This window comes from Enoplosus armatus, chromosome 2, assembly GCF_043641665.1.
Source record: "Enoplosus armatus isolate fEnoArm2 chromosome 2, fEnoArm2.hap1, whole genome shotgun sequence".
Classification (NCBI taxonomy): domain Eukaryota; kingdom Metazoa; phylum Chordata; class Actinopteri; order Centrarchiformes; family Enoplosidae; genus Enoplosus; species Enoplosus armatus.
In genome coordinates, this window is record NC_092181.1 from 23,248,852 (window position 1) to 23,269,091 (window position 20,240).

Sequence of the window (20,240 nt, forward strand, 5' to 3'; positions counted from 1 at the left end):
GCTTCATGTGCATTGCTAACTGATGCAACGCTGCCACCATGTGGCCAGCGGCGCCTCCCAACGTCAAACTCAGTATGCGAGCTGTTTCACGCTCGATTTGATCAAAACCTCAGACGAAGTACAAGATGTTCAGAACATGTTTGATTTGATCTGTGTCTGCAGCGTTTCCATGGAAGCAACAAATTCCGAAAATAACATCCAGCCACTTTATTTTGTCGTGTTTGTGTCGACCTGCCCAAAAACTGCAGATGAAAAGGATGATGTCCCAATTCTATACTATATATAGTGTAAAGTGTATAAAGTATATACTATATACTAATTGTGTAAGTATACTGTTTTTGCTGTTAGTTTACAAAACATTTATACACTTAACAGTTTAATACTATCAGCAAATGACAATATGTCCACCAAGCATCAAACTGCAATTTCATAATGACACTGCCAATTAAACTTCACATAGAGACAGCAAAATGTTTTTTTCTTTCCGCGGAGCTGTTTGCCACAAAGCTGTTTTACTGCAATCCGTATTTTCTTTTCTTTTTTCCAGCTGTGAGCATCTGCTCCATTTCCTTTGTGGGAGAACAGTGTCCATCAACAGCACACTAACAAATCAAAGGTTTTTTTGAGTGCATACTGACTGCTATGAGTATACTTTATTTTGTCGCTTTTCAAGTGTTTTGTCGCTTTGTAGTGTTTAAAATAACATTTTTTCTTTTGTATTTTAGAACGGAAACAATCAGTCGATTTATCGATTAGTCAATTTATTGATTAGTCGACAGACTGAGAAAAAGAATCTATCTTTTAAGTCATTTTTCAACCGCAAATGTCAACCATTCTCTGTTTCCAGCTTCTCAGTTGTGAGAATTGGTTTTTCTTTGTTTTATGAGATGATAAATTGAACATATTTGTGTTGGTTGGACAAAACAAAACATTTGATGATGGGCTTTAGGGAATTATGATGGGCATTTTTCACTATTTTCTGACATGTTATAAGCCAAATGATTAATTTAAATAAATGATGTATTCATTTCAAATTGAAATAATTGTTAGTTGAGCCTTCAACATCAACATCAAAGCAATCAGCACCTTTAAAACTAAATCTGGTGTCTGGTGTCTTCAGTGAAATGTTTAATTAACCCTTGTGTTTTATTGAGTTTGGATTTCCTTCTGGTTAGCGTTAGGTATAAGTATTTCATGTTTTATATGCTATATGGGCTATGCATGAATTGCTAAAAAGCCATTGACGGATAGAGAAATATACAGTACATAGTGGCATTACTTATGTTTGAGGTCAAGGACACCCGAGAGACCTCTCCTATGTACAAACTGTACAGAATTCCAAATAAACATATTTGGGATTTTTTGAGAGGTCCATTGTATTTAACCATGTTTTACACGTACAGAATCCAAACAGAAATAGTGCATAATTGTCTGTAGTAATCAACCCAAAATCATGTTTCTAAGCATTTCTCATAAAATCAAAAGTATCAAGCTTACGAGACAATGATAAGGATTTTTTGAGCTGTCAAAGAGGGCCTTGGGTGTCCAAGACTCCCAACAGAAGACTAGTGTTCATAGCTGATGTGTGAGAGCACTTCTCATGCTACTATAACAAGATGAGCATCTCTTCACTGCAACAACAACTACAAAAGAACACGGCTGTGGTTCACGCCTGGAGCGATTATGTGTCGACAATTTAACTAACCAACGGTAAATGTTTTATTGTGCCTTTGTTCTCCTCAGCGGTTACATGCTCATGCTTTCTTGTCTCTGTAAAGAACCCCCAGGATACACATGGATTATACATAAAACACCCTTCAGCGAATACGCTGAACGAACATGAATATTTCAGCCAGCAGCACTTAAAGGTAACACAGTCGTCGGGAGATGAGAGACACAATAGAGCCGACATGACAGCTGAGCAGTGTGACACACCAGGGTATTTATGGTCACTGACTCAGGTAGTTCCCTCTTTGCATTTCCAGGAAATATATAATAATATGTTTTTTTTTTTATCAAACAAAAGGGTAAAGCAAAGTGACAAAATACATCACAGAGCAACAGATAACAAAAAGACTGAAACCAAAACCAACAATATAGGCACATTAAAACCCACAATAAAAGATAAAGATGAAAGTGATATCTCTGAGTACAACACCCAGTAAAATAATTTGATGATTTTAGGAGTAGCTAGAAGGAAGACTCTGAAGATGCCGGCCTGAACTCCTCTGGCAGCAAATACTATATTTATCTAGTCCTTTTTATGCTGTCGATCCATGAAGTATTTCATTTCTTTGGACACAGTGTAGAAAAGGCTCACAAAGATCCAGAGTGAAAGCAAATAGAAATTTTCAACACGATGTCTGTTTTGGGTGATAAATACATTTCCCATGCAAACAAATGCACGCTTTAAATATGGGAACTGTAAGAGCCTAAAAGAAGTGTTGTTTGCCAAAGTGTGTATTACTACCCTAAACTTCAATTTTCTATATTTTGAAGTCCAGCGCAATTATTCACAGTTAAAAACTGTCATCTGACAAACAAGAGAGGACAATATTACAAAATAGTCTTCATCCTGAACATCTGATATAAAGTTTGAAAACTGCCATAATCTTGACTGACTCACTCTATGTTGGGAGTTGGAGGTAGAGGCACAGTGTCTTACCTTACATGAGCAGACAGTAAACAGCAGCTGGAGCACCCAAAGGGCGTCAGGTGGACCCAGCACCATCCTTTTCCTCTCCTTCAGGTCTCCCTAGTCTTGAGCCAGGTTTGGCTCACCGCAGGCATAAAAAACAAAGCGCACGCTGTGACCCTGCAGAGCACTTAGAAGAGACTCCAACTTCAGGTACCACTGGAGACTGTAAACCTCCCTCCGTTAGCCTCAGGGTTATGGACTACAGTTGTGGGCAGACTGGAGTGAGTGAACCCCCTCTGGCTGTGGAAGAAGAACACCGTCCTGGTGTTGGCTGCATGCTGAGGAGAGCCACTCAGGCGCCAACTGGAGAGGACAACTATCTTGGAGAAGGTGAAAGAGGGGGTGTAGGGAAGGAGGAGTTGGAGGAAAGGATGATTATCTGTTACGTCAACACAGTGGATTACAGTTTGTTAATGGGTGTGTGGGTGAACTTGTACTTTGCATTTTGAAGTGCCTCTGTGCTTGAAATGTGCTATATAAATACAGCTGCCATGCTTTGCCTTGTGAGTGACAGATTGCATGAGAGATAGCACTGCTGGTTTTGTCCTCATCACGCTAGAGAACTAATGTAGAAATAATGCTTTTGAAAGTCCAGTAAATATATGACTGGGTATCACTTAAAAACGTGTACAGGTGAAACACGTAGTCAATACATTGATTAGTCGGCTGACTATATTATAACTATATAATAATTTTCAAGCAAAAATATCAAACAGTCCCTAAAACAAGCAAATTGTAACAGCCATTTCTCTCCTATTTTCTTACATTTCACACATCAAACGAGTGATTGATTAATTAAGAAAATAATTGGTTAATTGACAATGAACATCCTTTCATAGTACTGCTGATGCAATACCTGAGTTTCAGTACTAATCCCAAAGCAATCATTATTTTCAATACATTGAGGAATATAAACATATTTTTCTAAAAACCCTGATGCCAAATACTTCAAATGTTGAATGTTTCCTGAACACAGGCAGCTGCACACATCACAAAATTAAACTATTGAATGGACAAAAAATAGAATACAAAGACAACTTTGCTTTTTTAGATCACCAGAATAAAATATTATTATTAAACATTATTGTCAATATCAGAGTACTTCAACCATAATGCTGAGCCTTACGTTGGTGTAGGCTAACCTGTGCTTTAAGCTAAGCGCTAATACTAGCATCTTGGGGTAGATATTAGCGAACTGAGTCAGACGCTTTCTTTATTAACATTCTATTAAAATTTCACTTTAACTACTAATATAAATGATCATGTTATGTTTTCAATTAATTTAATGGTGTAAAAGTAAAGTCTAACTTCTTACCTTTCAAATTGAATATCTTTTAACCATTACAGTTAGCTAGTTTAGCTACTTGCTAGTCTTTAGCACAGAACATTTAGCATAAAATGTTAGCATGAAACTTTGACCTACTGCTGACGCCTGGTTGAAGTCCCAGAAAAGCCAAAATGACCATTTTAACTCTCTGAGGACTGTAAATGGTTTCCCCATCCAATAGCTGAGATATTTCACTCTTGAACAAATTATGAGCCAACAAACTAAAAGGAGAAAAAAACGGACTACCGACATTGCTATCATTAGCCACGCCAACCGTTAGGGGCTTAAAACAAATGAAGAGATAAAATATCTTCCTTTTACCTTTTTCTTGGCTTTCATATCATCTCTGTGGACACTGACATCTATCTGCAGTACACTAACTGAAAAGGAATAAAATATTAAACAGTGGGGTTGAAGCTCAGAGAGGACAAATATGCAGATTCCCATGCTTGCTCCCACTCTGTGCATGGTTAACCATGATGTGACTGACTTTTATGTCATGCCATCTATATTTCATTGATGAAAATTAGCAGCTAAACGCTCCTGGATGAGCTGTGTTCATCTGATTCGTCTCATTAAAGTTTCAGCAGCATTGTAAATGTCTCTGTTAGATGTGCCGCAGATGTCAGGACAAGAAGAAGAGCAGGGATAGAGGAAAAAAAGACTGGGGAGAGATAAGGGTCACTGAAGACGGTGAATGAGGGAAGACATGGGGCAGGGAGACAGAATATGAATGGTGTATGCTCAAACTGCAGCACATAATGAATATAGATTACTTGCACACACACACACACACACACCTCTTAAATACAATTCCACTTCAGAGTGAAAATTAATGAAAAAGGCAACCCTCAGTCAGCTCTCTGCCAGAAATTTAGGATTCATCTTTGACTCAGTTAGAAAAGAAAGTACAAGGGGATATTTATTTTTGTTTGAAATTGTTTGTGTGTGCTGCTGACCTAAAGAAAGTTATTCATTTGAACTCCCCATTTCCTGCACTGACAAAAGCACCTTGGAGTTGGTTCAAAATGCAGTTGCCGGGCTTTTAACTGGAACTCAGAGCACATTATGTACATTTTATCATCCTTACACTGGCTTCCAGTTGCTTTAAGAATATAATTTAATCAATTGCTAGACATTAAATGGATTGGCCCCAACCTATTTTTCTGACCTTTCAGAATAAGGGTGCCTAAGTGGCCATTTGGTGCGTTGTCATATCACTGTACTTTTAATGTACATATTTAAAAAATATGTGGTCATCAAGCACCCCATAACCATCGTAAAAATGTAGAATAGTAGAAACAATAGATCAAATGCAGATCTAACAAGTGTACGGCCCTAGTGGCTCTGTGAGGCTGTACTTGTGTGCTTTGAGCTAAATGCTAACAATGTCAATGCTAACATGCTGATGTTTAGCAGGTATAATGTTTACCATGTTAGCCATCTTAGATTAGCATGTCAGTGTGCTAACATTTGCCAGCATTAAATGGGAATTTTCTTAGTTTTAGAGTTTTGGGTCGTAAACGAAAGTATTGGACAAATAAAAACTTAAGAGATCATCAGTTCTTACAATTCATCCTCAGGGGAACATGAATGGCTGTACCAAATCTCATGGCAATCTACCAAATACTTGTCAAGAAAGTTTACTTAAAACCACAAATATGAGCCCTGAATGTCTGTTATATGTTGAGATATTTCACTGGATGAAGTGAAAACTTTGAACTGCTGGTGACGCCAGCTGAAAAGTCAGAATTAATCCGCAATCTGCACCACGAACATACATCAAAGTTAATGACAATCCATTCAATAGTTATGGAGACATTTAACTAAAATACAAACATGTAAACCTCATGTTGACACAGAAAGAAAAGGAGATCCCCTGTATCAGAAATCTTCATCCTCTGGGGGCCATCAATTTCCAACTGTGGAGATATTTCAGCCAAAGAGGTCGACTGACCGACCTTGCCATCCCTAAAAAATACTTTTATTTGACATGCATTAAACTGCATGTATTCATCAAACACTATGTAACCACAGTAATAAAGGTGCAGTATGAATATCAGACAAAACAGAAACAGACCTAAAAATCCTGAAGGGAATTCCTGGTTGGAAAGCAGCAGAAGGTGTTTCTCTCTGCTCCTCAAACCTTTCCTTGTTGGCTTTGCTTAACAAATGCATTCAATAAAACTAAATCTCATCATATTAACTTAAATGTACATTCTGTACTTTTATTAAAATATGTTAACTCAGTCACTTCCCCACACAACTATGCATAGAAAGACCTTGAGGCAAACATGTACCACAGTTCAGTTTGTTATGTTGAAAAAATATAAAACACGGCTTCACAATATTAAAAAAATGCACTGCCCCAGATCCCTTTTACAAAGAAATGTACTCCCCAAGGAGCCACATAATAGCACCGTGATGAATCATACAATACAATATACATCACATAACAGATAATCATAACAACAAAATGACAACAACAAACAAACAAAATACACAACAAATTGAGGTTTGATGATAACACAGAACAACATGGTGGGTGAATGTTGCTGAAATATGGTGTTTTTGTATTTGTGAAGATGATTCACTGATCATTATGTTTGGAGACTCGTATGTGATTATGCATAGATGGGAATTGAGTGCATAGATCAATAAATGTATGACCAGACAGATGAAACTGCCAGAGCACCACTCACTCCTTCAAAGAGGAATGACAGGAAAGAAATGTGCGTAAATGAGCAAAATTGTTGACAGTCAATACAGTTATGTTCTTGAAAACACAATATGTGAGATTGTATGAATTACAGAAAGTCTGAGTGAATGAATGTCTGTATAAAAGAATGAATGTTTAGATAAAGGAACACTGTTGTAGGTAAATCAACTTATAAATATGTGGCACCAGGTAAGTCTTGAATGTAGTTTTCTCCCTGCATGTAAAAAGTGTCCATGGCTCTTTTTCCAATTAAATTACTCCTGTTGTAATCTCCCCCCCTGCTTGGTTAACCGTTGTAGCAGACTGGGCCAACTTGGAAACCAAATTTCTGGTTCCCCTTCCCAAAATCAGGCACAGACACGTCAACGATGGGGAGCGTGTTGGACAGCGGAGCATCAAATTCCAACACTGTCCTCTCTTGCCCCGAGCGTGTCTGCAGCGGAGAAACGCAATCGAACAATCAGAAAACAAATGTGGGCATTTGCGTTCACGCTCGAATGTATATCTGTGGTACTCACCTGACATCCGTCGTACAGTGCACTGATGTAATGTGTGTTCTCGTGTGTCAGTTCCTCCCCGCTGACGCCTCTGAAGCGCAGTGCATGTTCGTGGCTGTAGGTGGTGGCGTGCAGCCAGGCGGCGGAGTTGAGGCAGTGGTAGGTGAAGGTCTGCTTGGCTGTCGCGCTCAGCAGCTGCAGGAAGGTCAACTGGACCACATGGACGGGAACTCCGTCCGACCCGCAGTAGGAAAACTGGAGGAGAACACCGGAATCACACATAAACATACATAAAATACACAGAAAGCTAGTTCCTGCCTGCCCGGATGTCTATGTTTGGGCTAATTTCCTTGCTGCTCGGAACATGAATGTTTGTAGTTTATTTCATGATAATTCATCAAATATTTGTTGAGATATTTCAGTCTAGACCAAAATGTTGCAATGCCGCTAGTTTGGCAAAAGACTGACACATATATTTAAACATATTTTTAAAGGGAGCTGCTGCATAAAATTAAACTGTACAAACTGACCTCACTCACCAGAAAATAATGGCATAGAGAGGAAAAATCCCCCATGCAGTTTTCTTTATGACGACATGTTTTTCAAGACTGCAACCCCTGACTTTATTTTTATTATATTTTAAAAGATTGTTAAAGCTTATAAAGCCCACAATGGACCAGCACCTGTCTTCCTCCAGGCCACAGCAGCATATTTCTGATTTACTCTGAGTATTTTGTGTGTGGTCCAAGCCACATGGAACTGCCAGCCCTTTGTTTGGTTTTACTTGCGGTGATAAGAAGTAGCTTTTATTGTGGTAATTTGTGCCCCTAACCTAACAGGCACTTACTGTAACACTAACACTCTTTTGCAGTGACAAGGAAGAGAAACCTCACTGGTTCCCAATCTTTGAACAGCCAGTTTTGTTTGTGGGAATGAATGTGGCATGACCAAGCTGGATGCACAACCACCGACGGTCGAACCTCCGGTCTCTGCTGTGGTGGATGGGAACTTTATTCCTGCCCCATCAATGCTTCAGTAGATGTGATGGTTATGTTTTAATCATAAAAACTGAGCAGCATTGCAAGACACTTTGAATAACAGCGTCTGTTCAATGATGTAAAACTCACTTGATAAAAGACAGAGTGCCTTTCTATAGCTGACAAATGATGCTAATTAGCTTTCAACCACATATGTCCCACATTTCTAATTAAGCTGTTTCACCTTTGAAGTCCTTTTCTATGAAATGTTCAAAAACACACTGACATACATTGATAGCAAAAAAATCATCACACTATACCTGTTTTCCTTTCCTGAATTTACTGTACCAGGTGCCGGGCTTTTCCCCTTTCCAGGCTGCTAACTTCACCTGACAGAAAACAAACCAAAAAATCACCTTCAAATTCACTAAATCAACACACAGATTGACTGAATAATGTTTAATCTCTTTCTGAGAAGTCTCTCAGCTTTTGGCAAAGGCTCCTGTTTGCTTTCAACAGTTCATCAAATGCTCAAAAAATGTGTGTGAGTGTGTGTGTTTCTGCATGAAAACTAACCGACTGGAACTTCTTGTCAGGGTGCAGACAAGTCTCTCCCTGTGCAGTGAAGTTACAAAACACCTTGAAGGAGTCTCTATGGCAACCCTGGTTTGGATCTATCCAGTACTCACCTGGAGAGAGAGGTAAGAGGAGGGGAGGGCAGAGGGGTCAAAAAAACACTGTCACAATACCGCTGTCAACAACAAAAACACCAAACAGAGAAAAATCACAGATGATATTAGGTGGAGAAGCAGACACACAGACAGGCAGATAAAATGGATCTAGACTTGCAGGCAGACAGCTGTGATAAACAAATGGCCAGAGACGCAAACTGATAAAGTACCATTGGGGAGGTCTGGGTGGAGGAGCCAGAGCTCCTTGCAGGTGCGGGCGGGGCTGTGGTACGTCCCTTGTGGGTTACGCAGACCATCCACCTCTACTTTCATAGAGGACAGAGACGCGAACACTTCCTCCATGCCTTGGCCCTCCTTCTCCTTCATCCAACCGCCCTTCTCCGCCTGGTCCCCCTGCATCCATTCCTCATCTCTTCCATCTATCGCCTCTCCCTCCTCCTCCTCCTCTTCAAGTGTAGCACCATCCACCAAGCTGTGGGTTCTCCTTCTCCGCCCTCGCTCTGGCAGAGGGGACATCCCAGCTGCTGGCAATCCCTGAGGAGAGGAGAAGAGAGGAGGGGAGAGCAGAAGAAAAGGGAAAAAAACAGGTGAGGAGGAGAGTAGATCAGAGCAGATAGAGTGGAAAAGGTGAGGAAGAAGCAAAGGAAACACAGATGAAGTGTTTACTGTTAATTGGAAGTTAATGAGAGTTGTGTGGTTGTTGGATGTACTAAATCTGTAAGCAGAACTCACTGGTGGTCCTGGAGGTCCTGCAGGCCCAGAGTCTCCCCTTGGACCAATTGGACCCTAAACACACACAGAGCAAAGTGATCAGTTTTGGGTGGTAGAGAAGCATGAGGCACCGAACTGACTAATTCAATCTAATAAAACAACGAGCATCACAGTTACCTGGTTTCCTTTTGAGCCCTTTTGACCAATAGCACCCTGTGAGAGACGTAAAGAGTTAAAGGTAAACACGCACATGATGAACAATGTCCCAGTGATCCTGAGGCCAACGAGGGTGATTTTGCATGTTTATCTTGTATACTCACAGACAGACCCGTGGGGCCAAGGGGACCATGGGGACCTGATGGACCAAGTGGACCCTGACATTAAACACAAAAGAAACAAAACATATAAAGAGAAAGTAGGAGGTGGAGGTAATAACTACAAATTCATTGCAGTTTTTGATCTTTTCTATGGATGTGATGACAGCTAGAAGAAAAATAGAATATATCGCCAGACTTATCCTTTAAAAGATGAATGAAAGATAAAAATCTACTAGAGGCCTCTCCCGACCCACTTTCCATCAATCAGCATTGTCCACTCTGTACACTGTGCATGTACCTGAATCAAAGTATTTACATATTGTAAAGTATCTGAAGCCTTTAATGGGATGAGACTGTGGCAGGATCATACCAAATATAATATACAGCATTCTCAGCATTCAACATTCAGTTGCCTGATGGTGGAAAACCCTGCTTGCTTGTTTTTGTTAACTTGATAAATCTGAAAGTTGCTTTGGAACATGCACCATATACGCACAACAGTTCTGTACTGTGTGTTCAGTTTGGTACACTACATGAATAAAGTTTTGACAATTTCTCAGCTGTTTATTATTATAAATTATGTTAATGTTTTTCTTTACATTAATGTAATTTAAGAAATCATATTTTAAGTCTTTCCTTCTCTATCAAAAAACATACTGAACCATGAGTATAAAACGGTTTGTATCGAACTTAATTTTGCGTTCAGTTACACACCAAACATAATGGCTGGGCCCACAAACCAACTACCACAAGGCAAACCTGTGGACAGGTTGCCTGCTTTGCCTGGGGGGTAATCCAGTCTTGTGTGTATTGTTTGTGTGTATTTTCAGCACCTCATCTCCTTTTGGACCCGGTAGTCCCTGGTTTCCTGGCAGTCCTCTGTCGCCCTTCTCTCCAATGTCTCCTGGTGGCCCTATCAGACCTATTAGACCACCGTGACCCTGCAGAGATGTCAGAAATGAGCTCAAGGTCAACCTCAAGTCAAGGCCAGAGTGAATGTTTATGTCTGTACTGTTCACACGCACCTTGTCTCCCTTCTTGCCATGGTCTCCCTTTAGTCCTGGTAATCCCGGTGGACCCTGAGAAGATGAGGTTATGATGGCGTCAGACACAAGTCGAAATGTAGGACGTACATATATTCTCTGACAGAGAAAACATGTGATGGTAAAGGGTCATCCTACTAAACCTCCTCTATTATAACAGCTACGGATGTTTTGATCATACTGTCCATAAACTGTCAATAAAATATTTTTCTTTTCTCTTAATGTCATTCAGAATAATATCTTGTTTCTCGAGTCATCTTACCATGGGTCCTGGGGGTCCTGTCTGGCCAGGTGGTCCATTTAAACCCTGCTCACCCTGAGAGAAAGACACACAGACAGAAATAAATGAGCCTCCATCTTTTTTTATGCTCCACTTCCACTGCTACATTCTTCCCTCTCTGACTTACTGCAGGGCCGGGGATCCCTCTTAAACCTTGAGGCCCAGGCTTCCCAGGGTGACCCTGGGCACCGACGGGCCCTGTCTTCCCTATGGGACCTTCCAAACCGGGAGCACCCTGAAACGGACAGAGAGCTCGGTGACCTTCAGAAGCTGTGGGTATTCAGATGTTATTAAGACTTGTTTTTAACTCTCACCTTCGCTCCTTTCAGGCCTGCCTTTCCTTCCTTCCCTGGTTTTCCCAAGTGACCCTGAAAACAGCATTTAAGAACAGTAACTTGAATCTGTCATACAAATGCACAAACTCTCTCTCTCTCTCTCTCACACACACACTGGGAGGATGCATTAAGAAAAACACCCTAAACCTCATCGTAACAGGGGAAGAGGGTTTAATCTTTTACTTAATGATAAACACACAAACCCTTCGCCCAGGAGGTCCAGATAGTCCAGGTTCCCCTGCCGCTCCTGGTGGTCCCTGAGCAATATAAAACAATATAACTATTATATGGCCAGTCACTGCATTGTACGATGAAAGCATCTTTCATGTTTATGAATTAAAGAGTGTCATGGATGTCATGGTGTATGATGGAGAAGAGCTCACAGATTTCCCAGGGTCTCCTGTGTCTCCTTTAGACCCGGGCAGACCATCCACACCCTGATGAGGAAAGACAAATAGTAGGCGAAAGGAAAACTACATTTCTTTTGCACTGGAAAATAAAGTTGTAAAGATGAGCTGGTGTTGATATAATTATGAGACATGTTAAAGAAGAGTAATGAAACAGCAAGAGATATTTGGTTGATTGATGAAAAAAGAAAAGATTTACATAAAAGAAATATCCTGTCATGATGGTATGGTAAAATGTTGCATCCTTAAAACCAAGGAAAATTATGTGTTTTATCCCCTTTTAAGGTCAGCCTTTGCTCTGACAATTAGACAAGATGTTTCCATAACTGCCAAAAGAATGTTTGAATTAAAGATGAAGAAGAAGAAGAAGGGAAAGATGAAGATGAATAGAAAGGCACTCACATTGGGTCCAGCCTCTCCTTGCTGTCCCAGGTCTCCAGTGAGCCCTATAGGACCCTGAGGAGAGAGAGACAGAGAGACAGAGAGAGAGCTTGAACTAGTATAGTATTATGTTGTATAGCACAGAGTAGAACCATACAACTGTGACAGATGAAGGTTGCAATGCCTTAATTTTACACCTTTTGAAGCTGATTATTTTACTAAAAAACATAATCGTCATAGATGGTTTTTAGTATGAATGTTTCTCACAGCGTTGCCCTTGGCTCCATCCTCCCCTGTGGGGCCTCGGGCTCCTGGAGGACCAGCTGCTCCTGAAGGGCCCGTATCTCCCTTCTCCCCCTGGTCTCCTTTTCCTCCCTAAAGTAGCAAAGGAGCAGAGGGAGTGATTAAGAGGGCTGTGGCTGAGGAGAAGAGCAAGAAGCTTAAAAGCTGAAGATAAGAAGAAAAAAAGCAAACAAACTCACTAGCCTTCCTGGAACACCAACTGAACCAGGGTCACCTGCTTCGCCATCCTCCCCCTTAGAGAGAAAGAAACTCAGAGTAAGAAATCCAGGAAGACACTGTCTGTTCAGGAAGGAGCATTGTCGTACAATATGTATGCAAAAGGTGTTACTGTCAACTTCTTTACCTTCTCTCCAACAACACCTGGCTGTCCTACCATCCCGGGTCGACCAGTCGGACCCTGCACAACACAGAGGAGATCTCAGTGTTTCTTCAGATTTCAAAACAAGTGCTCGACTAAATTACGATGCATAATTATTACTGTGAGACTTACCTGTCCCCCAATGGGTCCTTGAGGACCATTGGGACCTTGTTGACCAGGTGGACCCTAAAACCAGGTATGTAATGTGGGAGACATAACATAATGAATGAAGAATGTGATGTAAATAAGGGGCAGATCTTTAAACAGGATGTAAGCTCACCATTAGTCCCACATGTCCACTCTCACCCTTCTCCCCTGGTAGGCCGGGCATGCCCTTTGGAAAACACACAGGATTAGAGGATTTAAGTGAAGAGCTCCAACTTCACTCCAAGACATCACTTCAATCATCTGTTATACAAATCTCACCTGTAATCCTATTGGTCCTTTAGAGCCCTTGAAGCCGCGGAGTCCTTCATCTCCTTTCGGACCGTACATGCCCTGCTGGCCTCGGAGACCCACCAGTCCATCTACACCCTGGTACACAGAGGAGAAGTGTTATTGTTAAATAATTGGTTGGTTATTTGTTGCGCCTAATAGTGAGGTCACTGCTTAAAGCAATAGTTCAACGTTTTTGGAAATACATTTACTCACTTTCTTTACATGAAAAGATTGATACCACTCTCATGTCTGTGTGGTAAAAATGAAGCTACAGTCACTGCCGGTTAGCTTAGCTTAGCACAAAGACCACAAACAGATGAAAGCAGCTAGCTTGGTTACACTGTATCTTGTTTAATCCATACAAAAACCTAAATATATAAACGACAAAATGTCTTGGGTAGGCGTAGTGACTTCCGTGGGGCTCTGCAGGTGCCTCATGGTGACATATGCCCCCCTAAAACCTAAAATCCTTTTGTGGTTTTTGTATGGATTAAGCAGCCGAGACATAACATGTCCAGGTGTTCAGCTAAGCTAACTGTCTGGCTTCATATTTAACAGACAGACATGAGGGAGATATTGATCCTCTCTTCTAACTCTCCCAAAACATTTAAATCATTCCTTTAACAATGAATGCGTTACGAGTGCTGTAATCCTATAATCCCAAGATAACAGTGAGGCAGCATCTAACTTGGTTTTCTCAACATAATAAATTTGAACTTGTGGGACTTTTGGGATTCATAAACTTGTCATCATATTTGTGCTACAGTGTGTGTATTTGAGTTTTTTTGGTTTTCAAGACACTGGACAAAGATAAACAGAGAAAGAAAGAGAAGAGAAGCCTCACCGGAAGTCCTGGCTGACCAACTACCCCTTGAGTGCCAGTGGGGCCTGAGGGGCCCTGTGGAGAGAGAGAGAGAGAGAGAGAGAGAGAGGGAGAGAGGGAGAGAGAGAGAGAGAGAGAGAGAAATGACCGCAATCAGATCTACTCTGGTTATGGAGTACAGTCCATATTGATGTATTTTTCCAGCTCCAGACTCACTGATTCTCCTTTGTCTCCTTTGCTGCCTTTCTGCCCGGGTTCTCCCTGCTCTCCCTGTGGACAAACACACACACAGAGGACACACAATTTATAGCCACAGTACAAACACACACACTCTCTATCTCTGCCTCTCTGACTCACAGACACACACAATTTACCTTATCCCCGTCATCTCCTGGAGGTCCCGCAGGGCCCGTAGCCCCAGGCATCCCTACAGGTCCCTGGTCTCCATCCTGACCTGCTGGTCCAATTGGACCCTTCTCTCCCTGGAACACAGACACATTCGGCACGTGTTACTCCGCATCCAAGTTAAATACACAAACACAGGCATTAAAAAGAACTGATCCAAATGGATATTTTCTACATGTCACTGAAAATGAATGAAGTCTAAAGCGAAGACATAATAAGAGAAGCACTAAATACAGTAACGTAGAAAAAAGGAGTTAGATGTATTTACAGGCTCGCCCTTCTCTCCCATTGGTCCAGGTCCTCCGATTGATCCGGCCCGACCAGGCTGTCCGATGGCACCTGCTGATCCCGGAGGGCCCCTCTCACCTGTTGACCCCTACAGACAGGACATGATGGTCCTTGAACTTCTTGTTAATTAAAAGTACTGATGAAATGAAGGCTAAAAATGGATGCATAGAAACTGCTGGAATCATAATGGTGTTTGACGCTGGTTTCAGACATCACACAATTGTTTAAGAAATGCAATTTTGTTTGTGAATTTGTTCAGTATGAAATGAATGAATGCTTTAATTTCACAAAAAAAAAAATCGATTTAGAAGGCATCCTGAACATGAACTGTAGTACCAAAAGAGATGTATTGTCACTCACTGTGGCGCCTGATGATCCAGTAGGTCCTGATCCTCCTTTCAGACCAGGAGGTCCCTGGAAAGATCACACATAATTACATCATTTATAATATTAACAAATCAACTAACTTGTGTGTAGTGTAGTATACGTGTATTTGTGTGTGTGTGTGTGTGTTACCATAATTCCAGGGGCTCCTCTGCTCCCCCTGAACCCTTTCAGCCCTGTAGGACCACTCTTCCCAGGTGTCCCAGGTAAACCTGGATCGCCCTGAGAAGCAAAAAAACCCCCAAAAACATTGTACAATCCAAACACAAATGATGACTCTATGATGATGATGATGATCAGCATGTATGTTTGAGTGCCTGTGTGGAATTACCTTTCCACCTTCCTTCCCAGCAGCCCCAGGTAAACCATGCTCTCCAGGTACACCTGGTGCCCCTGGGTGACCACGATCCCCTGTTGGACCAGATTCACCTGATTTGCCCTGAAACACACACAAGTGATTGGCTCAATGACACAAATACAGACATGAAGCACAAGGCAGGAGAAATATTACATAATATTACGTAATATCACATTGTTGAGCTCACCTGTGGCCCCACAACACCTGAGGGTCCTGGAGGTCCTGTCTTCCCTTGGAATCCCTACAGTCACAGAAGAAGATGGGTAAAAAACATATTCTGGTGTGTGTGTGTGTGTGTGTGTGTGTGTGTGTGTGTGTGTGTGTGTGTGTGTGTGTGGTCAAGGCCATTACTCAAAGAAAAAGTACATTAACTGATGACCTTTTATGAACTCTTGTGAACTCTTTGACCTCACTCACCGGCTCTCCTCTTTGACCTGGGTGACCTGGAAGTCCATCCTTCCCAGCAGGACCCTACAAACACACATACAAGTGTGAATACAGACACATATGTCAAGACCAAGGTGAGAAATTAATGGGAGCTCAGGATAAAAACTGGCCTCCAAAGTTCATGTAATGTCCGTTATGTTAAAGATGAGAGGCAAAAACAATAGTCTGAATAGTAGTTTTTTACATTTCACCCTGCTACCATTTTATTCATTGAGCTGTCAAATATTCCAATATGACTGCGGAAACTGTCCCCTGCAGGCCACTGCAGGTGATTCATAGCAGCATATGACTAGGATTTCTTTCCAGTGCATTCTCAGTCATAAAAGATTTTATCAGAAAATGACAAAGTATAACACCTGGAGCAGTACGAAATATTGGCACCATGCACCCTGCGCCACAAGAAAATACCAGTGCCATCTAAGCCACAATATAAAGATAGATATATTTTATAATGGCATTCCCTGACACTCCATCTTTTAGACATTGGGTCAGGCCTGTTAACTTCTCTGGGACTGGAAAAATCAGATACTCACTTAGAGGTCAAACTCATCTGTTTGGTTTGAGACCCATACAAAATGTAACCTTGGAAGATCGTGTTGTCACTGAGAAGGCTTGTAGGTGAATATTCTTTGTTTTCTGTATATAACGTTGACATTTTAGGCTGACCTGGACTTGGTTTGTTCTTGTTTTGTTCCCATGTTAAAAACAAAAGAATCTATTAAAAAATTATGAAACTGAAAAAAGAGCAATGGAAGAAGGATTAGCTGGTGAAAAAGGGGCACCGTCCTCTCCTGTATGGAGCAGCAGAGGTTTTAGCAGTGGGAAAGAAGTATACCTGTTTACCTGAGAAATGATCCTTAGCCTCTACTTTATAAGTGCTCATTTGCCAGTATGCTATGAGTGTAGCGGTGGACTAAATCTTTATCCTGATGCAATAAATTACAAATAAAGATTAAGACTTATGAATCAATTCTAAATTTGTGTGTGTGTGTCACAACTCACGGCTGATCCTTTAGGTCCTGGCTCTCCATTCCTTCCTTGCGGCCCTTGAGGTCCCTAAAAAAATATAACCACCCAATATAACAGGCGATCAATCAACTGATCAAGCAGTTAATAACATATATTAACAGTGTTTTTCTTACCCTCTCTCCAGGAGATCCTGAAGGCCCATCATGTCCGGAGGCACCCTGTGAACATGTAAGAGGGAAGAAGAACATGGAGGAAGGGATGGATAGAAGCAGGCGAAGCATAGCTAATAGCGTAAGTGAATTCACCCATCAACAATGACTGACGGGGTGTTACTATTGTGAGGAAAGTCAGCTGACCTTTTCGCCTGGTTTCCCTGTAGGCCCTCTTGCCCCTCTGGCACCTCGTGCACCCTGCCGCACAAGAAACATGTGTGAGATCAAACCCAGGTGTAGCCATGAACTATTACTGACCTGAGACAGAAGGTGTGGTTACATGTATCATTTAATCTTTGTTAAAATTACAAGATGCTTAAATTTTACTTGCCAGTGCAGTAGAAGTGCAATGTAGCTCACAATATGGATAAGAAAAATGTTTCAGCTTTACAGAAATACCAATTAAAGTGACCCTCTACAAGAAAACCCTTGCGTTATGGGAGAGAGGATAGCTGGGAGAGGGGGCAGGACTTCAGCTCTGTCTTTCTAATCACCTGACTCACCTGGTTTTAAAAGTGCATTCTGGACACTTGTCTGCAGTAAAATTATTTTGGCACATGGCTTGCTTTTTGAAAATATCTCACTTTCTATGCAATTCATTACCTACTGAACTATGGAACGTTTTAAGGCACAGCACTCACATTTGGACCCCTCTGGCCTGCACTTCCTGGTTGTCCTGCAGGACCCTGGGTAATACCACAAAAGACAGGACATTAATGGAAAAAGTCTGATTTCCCGACATAATACCGTCATGATTTTAAACCCTCTACTCACTTTCTTCCCTTTCTCTCCTGCAGCTCCCAGTGAACCAGGAAATCCATCAGAACCCTGGAGAGCAGGAAGACACACACATTCACTTTGTATAAATCATATCTACTATATATGTAACTTGTTGTCAATCAATCATTGGTTATTTTATTCATTTTACCTTTGGCCCCTGTCGCCCTGGATATCCCGGCAGCCCAGGAACTCCCAGTTTCCCCTAAAAAAGAGAGGCAGTGTGACTCTTAACTCATGAGTTAGGAATATTTACAGATATTTTTATCCATTTTTATTAGTTTCTACCAGCTAACTTAGCTCTATACCTTCTCTCCAGAGATACCAGAGGGGCCAGCTTCTCCTAGAGGACCCATCTGGCCTTTGGGCCCCTCAGGCCCATCTTCTCCTCTGCCACCTGGAGCTCCGTTGTCTCCAAAGTCCCCCTTTGCTCCCATCTCCCCTTTGGTTCCTGGGAAACCATCCTCTCCCTGCAGACAGAAAGAATTGGAGGAGAAAGCAAGACACACAGAAGACAGGTTATCAGACAACACAAAACCGTAGATGGCCGTGACAAACAGTATGCTTCTTGATTTGTGGGGGTAATATGATACTTTCAGCAAACAACAACAAAACACTCTTCTGTCTCCCTCACCTTTTCGCCTTTGCTTCCCTTTAATCCTCTGATTCCATCTGCTCCCTGTCAAGCAGGAGAGAAACTGGAAGTCAACAAGAAAACTGAAAACACATGATATAATACCACAGGCTGTTTGTGACATTTCATGAGGTGGCATACATATCAAATTGCTAGCATGCTTTGCATTAAACCTGACTGTTGGCAGTGAAACCCATCATCTGCTCCATTTTTTTGCTAGGCGGTGATGTCTTAGAAAAAATTCCTAGAACTACAAAATACAGCCTTATTTTTAGATTGACAAACATGTTATTCTTTTGTGCTGAACGGGCTTTCAAAAGATTTCCTCAACCAATAGAGGACCATAAAATTCATCAGGTGATGCCATGATGAGTCAAAAGGTTTTTATACAATAGTAAGAGTATTTGCATTTCCTACCTTAACTCCTCGTTGTCCAGGGTATCCAACAGGGCCCTGCATTCCTAGGGGACCCTATAAATGAACAAATGAACACACATTAACGGAACAGTTTGGCAAATATGTTTATTCGTTTTCTTGCTGAGAGTCAGTTGAGAGGATTGTTGCTGCTCTCCTATCAGTCCGTTGTATATGAAGCTACAGCCAGCAGCACGTTAGCTTAGCTTGGCACAAAGACAGCTAGCCTGGCTCTGTCCAAAAGGTAACAAAATCCACCTACTAGCTCTTCTAAAACACACTAATTAACGCGTTACATCTTGTTTGTTTAATCTAAAAAAAACCCCACAAAGTGTACAAACGACAAGTTGTGGTTTTACGGGGAGCTGGGAGCACTTAAGCAATTAAGTGTACTTCCCAAAAAGTCACCAAACTATTCCTTTAAGATGAACGACGCCCTAAAAACAACAGCAACACAACATGCATTGTACACAGATAGAGATACATGCATACAACAGACTCACCGGAAGTCCTTTTTCACCTGGAGTACCTTCTCTTCCAGGGTGACCCTGTTGACAAGAGGACATGTTAATATCTGTAGTTAGGAATATAGTTGTGATGTTAAGGTTAGGATCAGGGACTGACTGCATTATGTCAATAAGAGTCCTCAGGCATACATGAGTACCAGCATGCATGTACTTACTGGGGGCCCGTCGTTTCCAGGTAAGCCCTGCATCCCTTTCTTCCCTTGAGGCCCCTGAGAGACAAAGATCAGTCATTTGGTCCCGACTCCTTCACCCCAAGGTGAAAAATCCAACTACAAATGTCTTACCTTCTCTCCTGGCATCCCTACTAACCCCTGAGGACCAGGAAAACCCTGCGGGAGAGATGGAGCATTAGTAGTTCTGTGTATGCATTTATGCAGTTGACTTATTTTTGTGAGTATCTCTCCTCTGCTCGTACCACAATTCCAGGGTTGCCTTGCTGTCCAGGTGCTCCAACGTCTCCTGGGGCTCCCTGTTACAAACAGGAAATAATGTCATGGGAAGTAATTAGTTATCAGGCTC

At 41.6% G+C, this 20,240-nt stretch overlaps 1 protein-coding gene across 1 annotated transcript in view; it reads right to left on the bottom strand.

Moving 5' to 3' along the window:
* Nucleotides 1-7,030: 7,030 nt before the first annotated feature.
* The window catches only part of LOC139291034 (collagen alpha-1(XI) chain-like), a 33,988-nt gene continuing 20,778 nt past the window's right edge, over nucleotides 7,031-20,240 (bottom strand). Inside the window, exons 23-66 of the mRNA XM_070912925.1 lie at nucleotides 20,137-20,190; nucleotides 20,006-20,050; nucleotides 19,877-19,930; nucleotides 19,698-19,742; nucleotides 19,198-19,251; nucleotides 18,781-18,825; nucleotides 18,455-18,616; nucleotides 18,298-18,351; nucleotides 18,144-18,197; nucleotides 18,011-18,055; nucleotides 17,514-17,567; nucleotides 17,331-17,375; nucleotides 17,191-17,244; nucleotides 16,159-16,212; nucleotides 15,929-15,982; nucleotides 15,715-15,822; nucleotides 15,516-15,605; nucleotides 15,360-15,413; nucleotides 14,980-15,087; nucleotides 14,681-14,788; nucleotides 14,523-14,576; nucleotides 14,328-14,381; nucleotides 13,472-13,579; nucleotides 13,326-13,379; nucleotides 13,178-13,231; nucleotides 13,031-13,084; nucleotides 12,867-12,920; nucleotides 12,652-12,759; nucleotides 12,406-12,459; nucleotides 11,980-12,033; nucleotides 11,800-11,853; nucleotides 11,576-11,629; nucleotides 11,389-11,496; nucleotides 11,244-11,297; nucleotides 10,964-11,017; nucleotides 10,772-10,879; nucleotides 9,942-9,995; nucleotides 9,799-9,834; nucleotides 9,643-9,696; nucleotides 9,120-9,444; nucleotides 8,795-8,907; nucleotides 8,539-8,607; nucleotides 7,263-7,496; nucleotides 7,031-7,177 (exon numbers count right to left, since the gene is read on the bottom strand). Coding sequence (XP_070769026.1) covers nucleotides 7,031-7,177; nucleotides 7,263-7,496; nucleotides 8,539-8,607; nucleotides 8,795-8,907; nucleotides 9,120-9,444; nucleotides 9,643-9,696; nucleotides 9,799-9,834; nucleotides 9,942-9,995; nucleotides 10,772-10,879; nucleotides 10,964-11,017; nucleotides 11,244-11,297; nucleotides 11,389-11,496; nucleotides 11,576-11,629; nucleotides 11,800-11,853; nucleotides 11,980-12,033; nucleotides 12,406-12,459; nucleotides 12,652-12,759; nucleotides 12,867-12,920; nucleotides 13,031-13,084; nucleotides 13,178-13,231; nucleotides 13,326-13,379; nucleotides 13,472-13,579; nucleotides 14,328-14,381; nucleotides 14,523-14,576; nucleotides 14,681-14,788; nucleotides 14,980-15,087; nucleotides 15,360-15,413; nucleotides 15,516-15,605; nucleotides 15,715-15,822; nucleotides 15,929-15,982; nucleotides 16,159-16,212; nucleotides 17,191-17,244; nucleotides 17,331-17,375; nucleotides 17,514-17,567; nucleotides 18,011-18,055; nucleotides 18,144-18,197; nucleotides 18,298-18,351; nucleotides 18,455-18,616; nucleotides 18,781-18,825; nucleotides 19,198-19,251; nucleotides 19,698-19,742; nucleotides 19,877-19,930; nucleotides 20,006-20,050; nucleotides 20,137-20,190 — 3,453 coding nt within the window. The remainder of the gene's footprint in view (nucleotides 7,178-7,262; nucleotides 7,497-8,538; nucleotides 8,608-8,794; nucleotides 8,908-9,119; nucleotides 9,445-9,642; nucleotides 9,697-9,798; nucleotides 9,835-9,941; nucleotides 9,996-10,771; nucleotides 10,880-10,963; nucleotides 11,018-11,243; nucleotides 11,298-11,388; nucleotides 11,497-11,575; nucleotides 11,630-11,799; nucleotides 11,854-11,979; nucleotides 12,034-12,405; nucleotides 12,460-12,651; nucleotides 12,760-12,866; nucleotides 12,921-13,030; nucleotides 13,085-13,177; nucleotides 13,232-13,325; nucleotides 13,380-13,471; nucleotides 13,580-14,327; nucleotides 14,382-14,522; nucleotides 14,577-14,680; nucleotides 14,789-14,979; nucleotides 15,088-15,359; nucleotides 15,414-15,515; nucleotides 15,606-15,714; nucleotides 15,823-15,928; nucleotides 15,983-16,158; nucleotides 16,213-17,190; nucleotides 17,245-17,330; nucleotides 17,376-17,513; nucleotides 17,568-18,010; nucleotides 18,056-18,143; nucleotides 18,198-18,297; nucleotides 18,352-18,454; nucleotides 18,617-18,780; nucleotides 18,826-19,197; nucleotides 19,252-19,697; nucleotides 19,743-19,876; nucleotides 19,931-20,005; nucleotides 20,051-20,136; nucleotides 20,191-20,240) is intronic.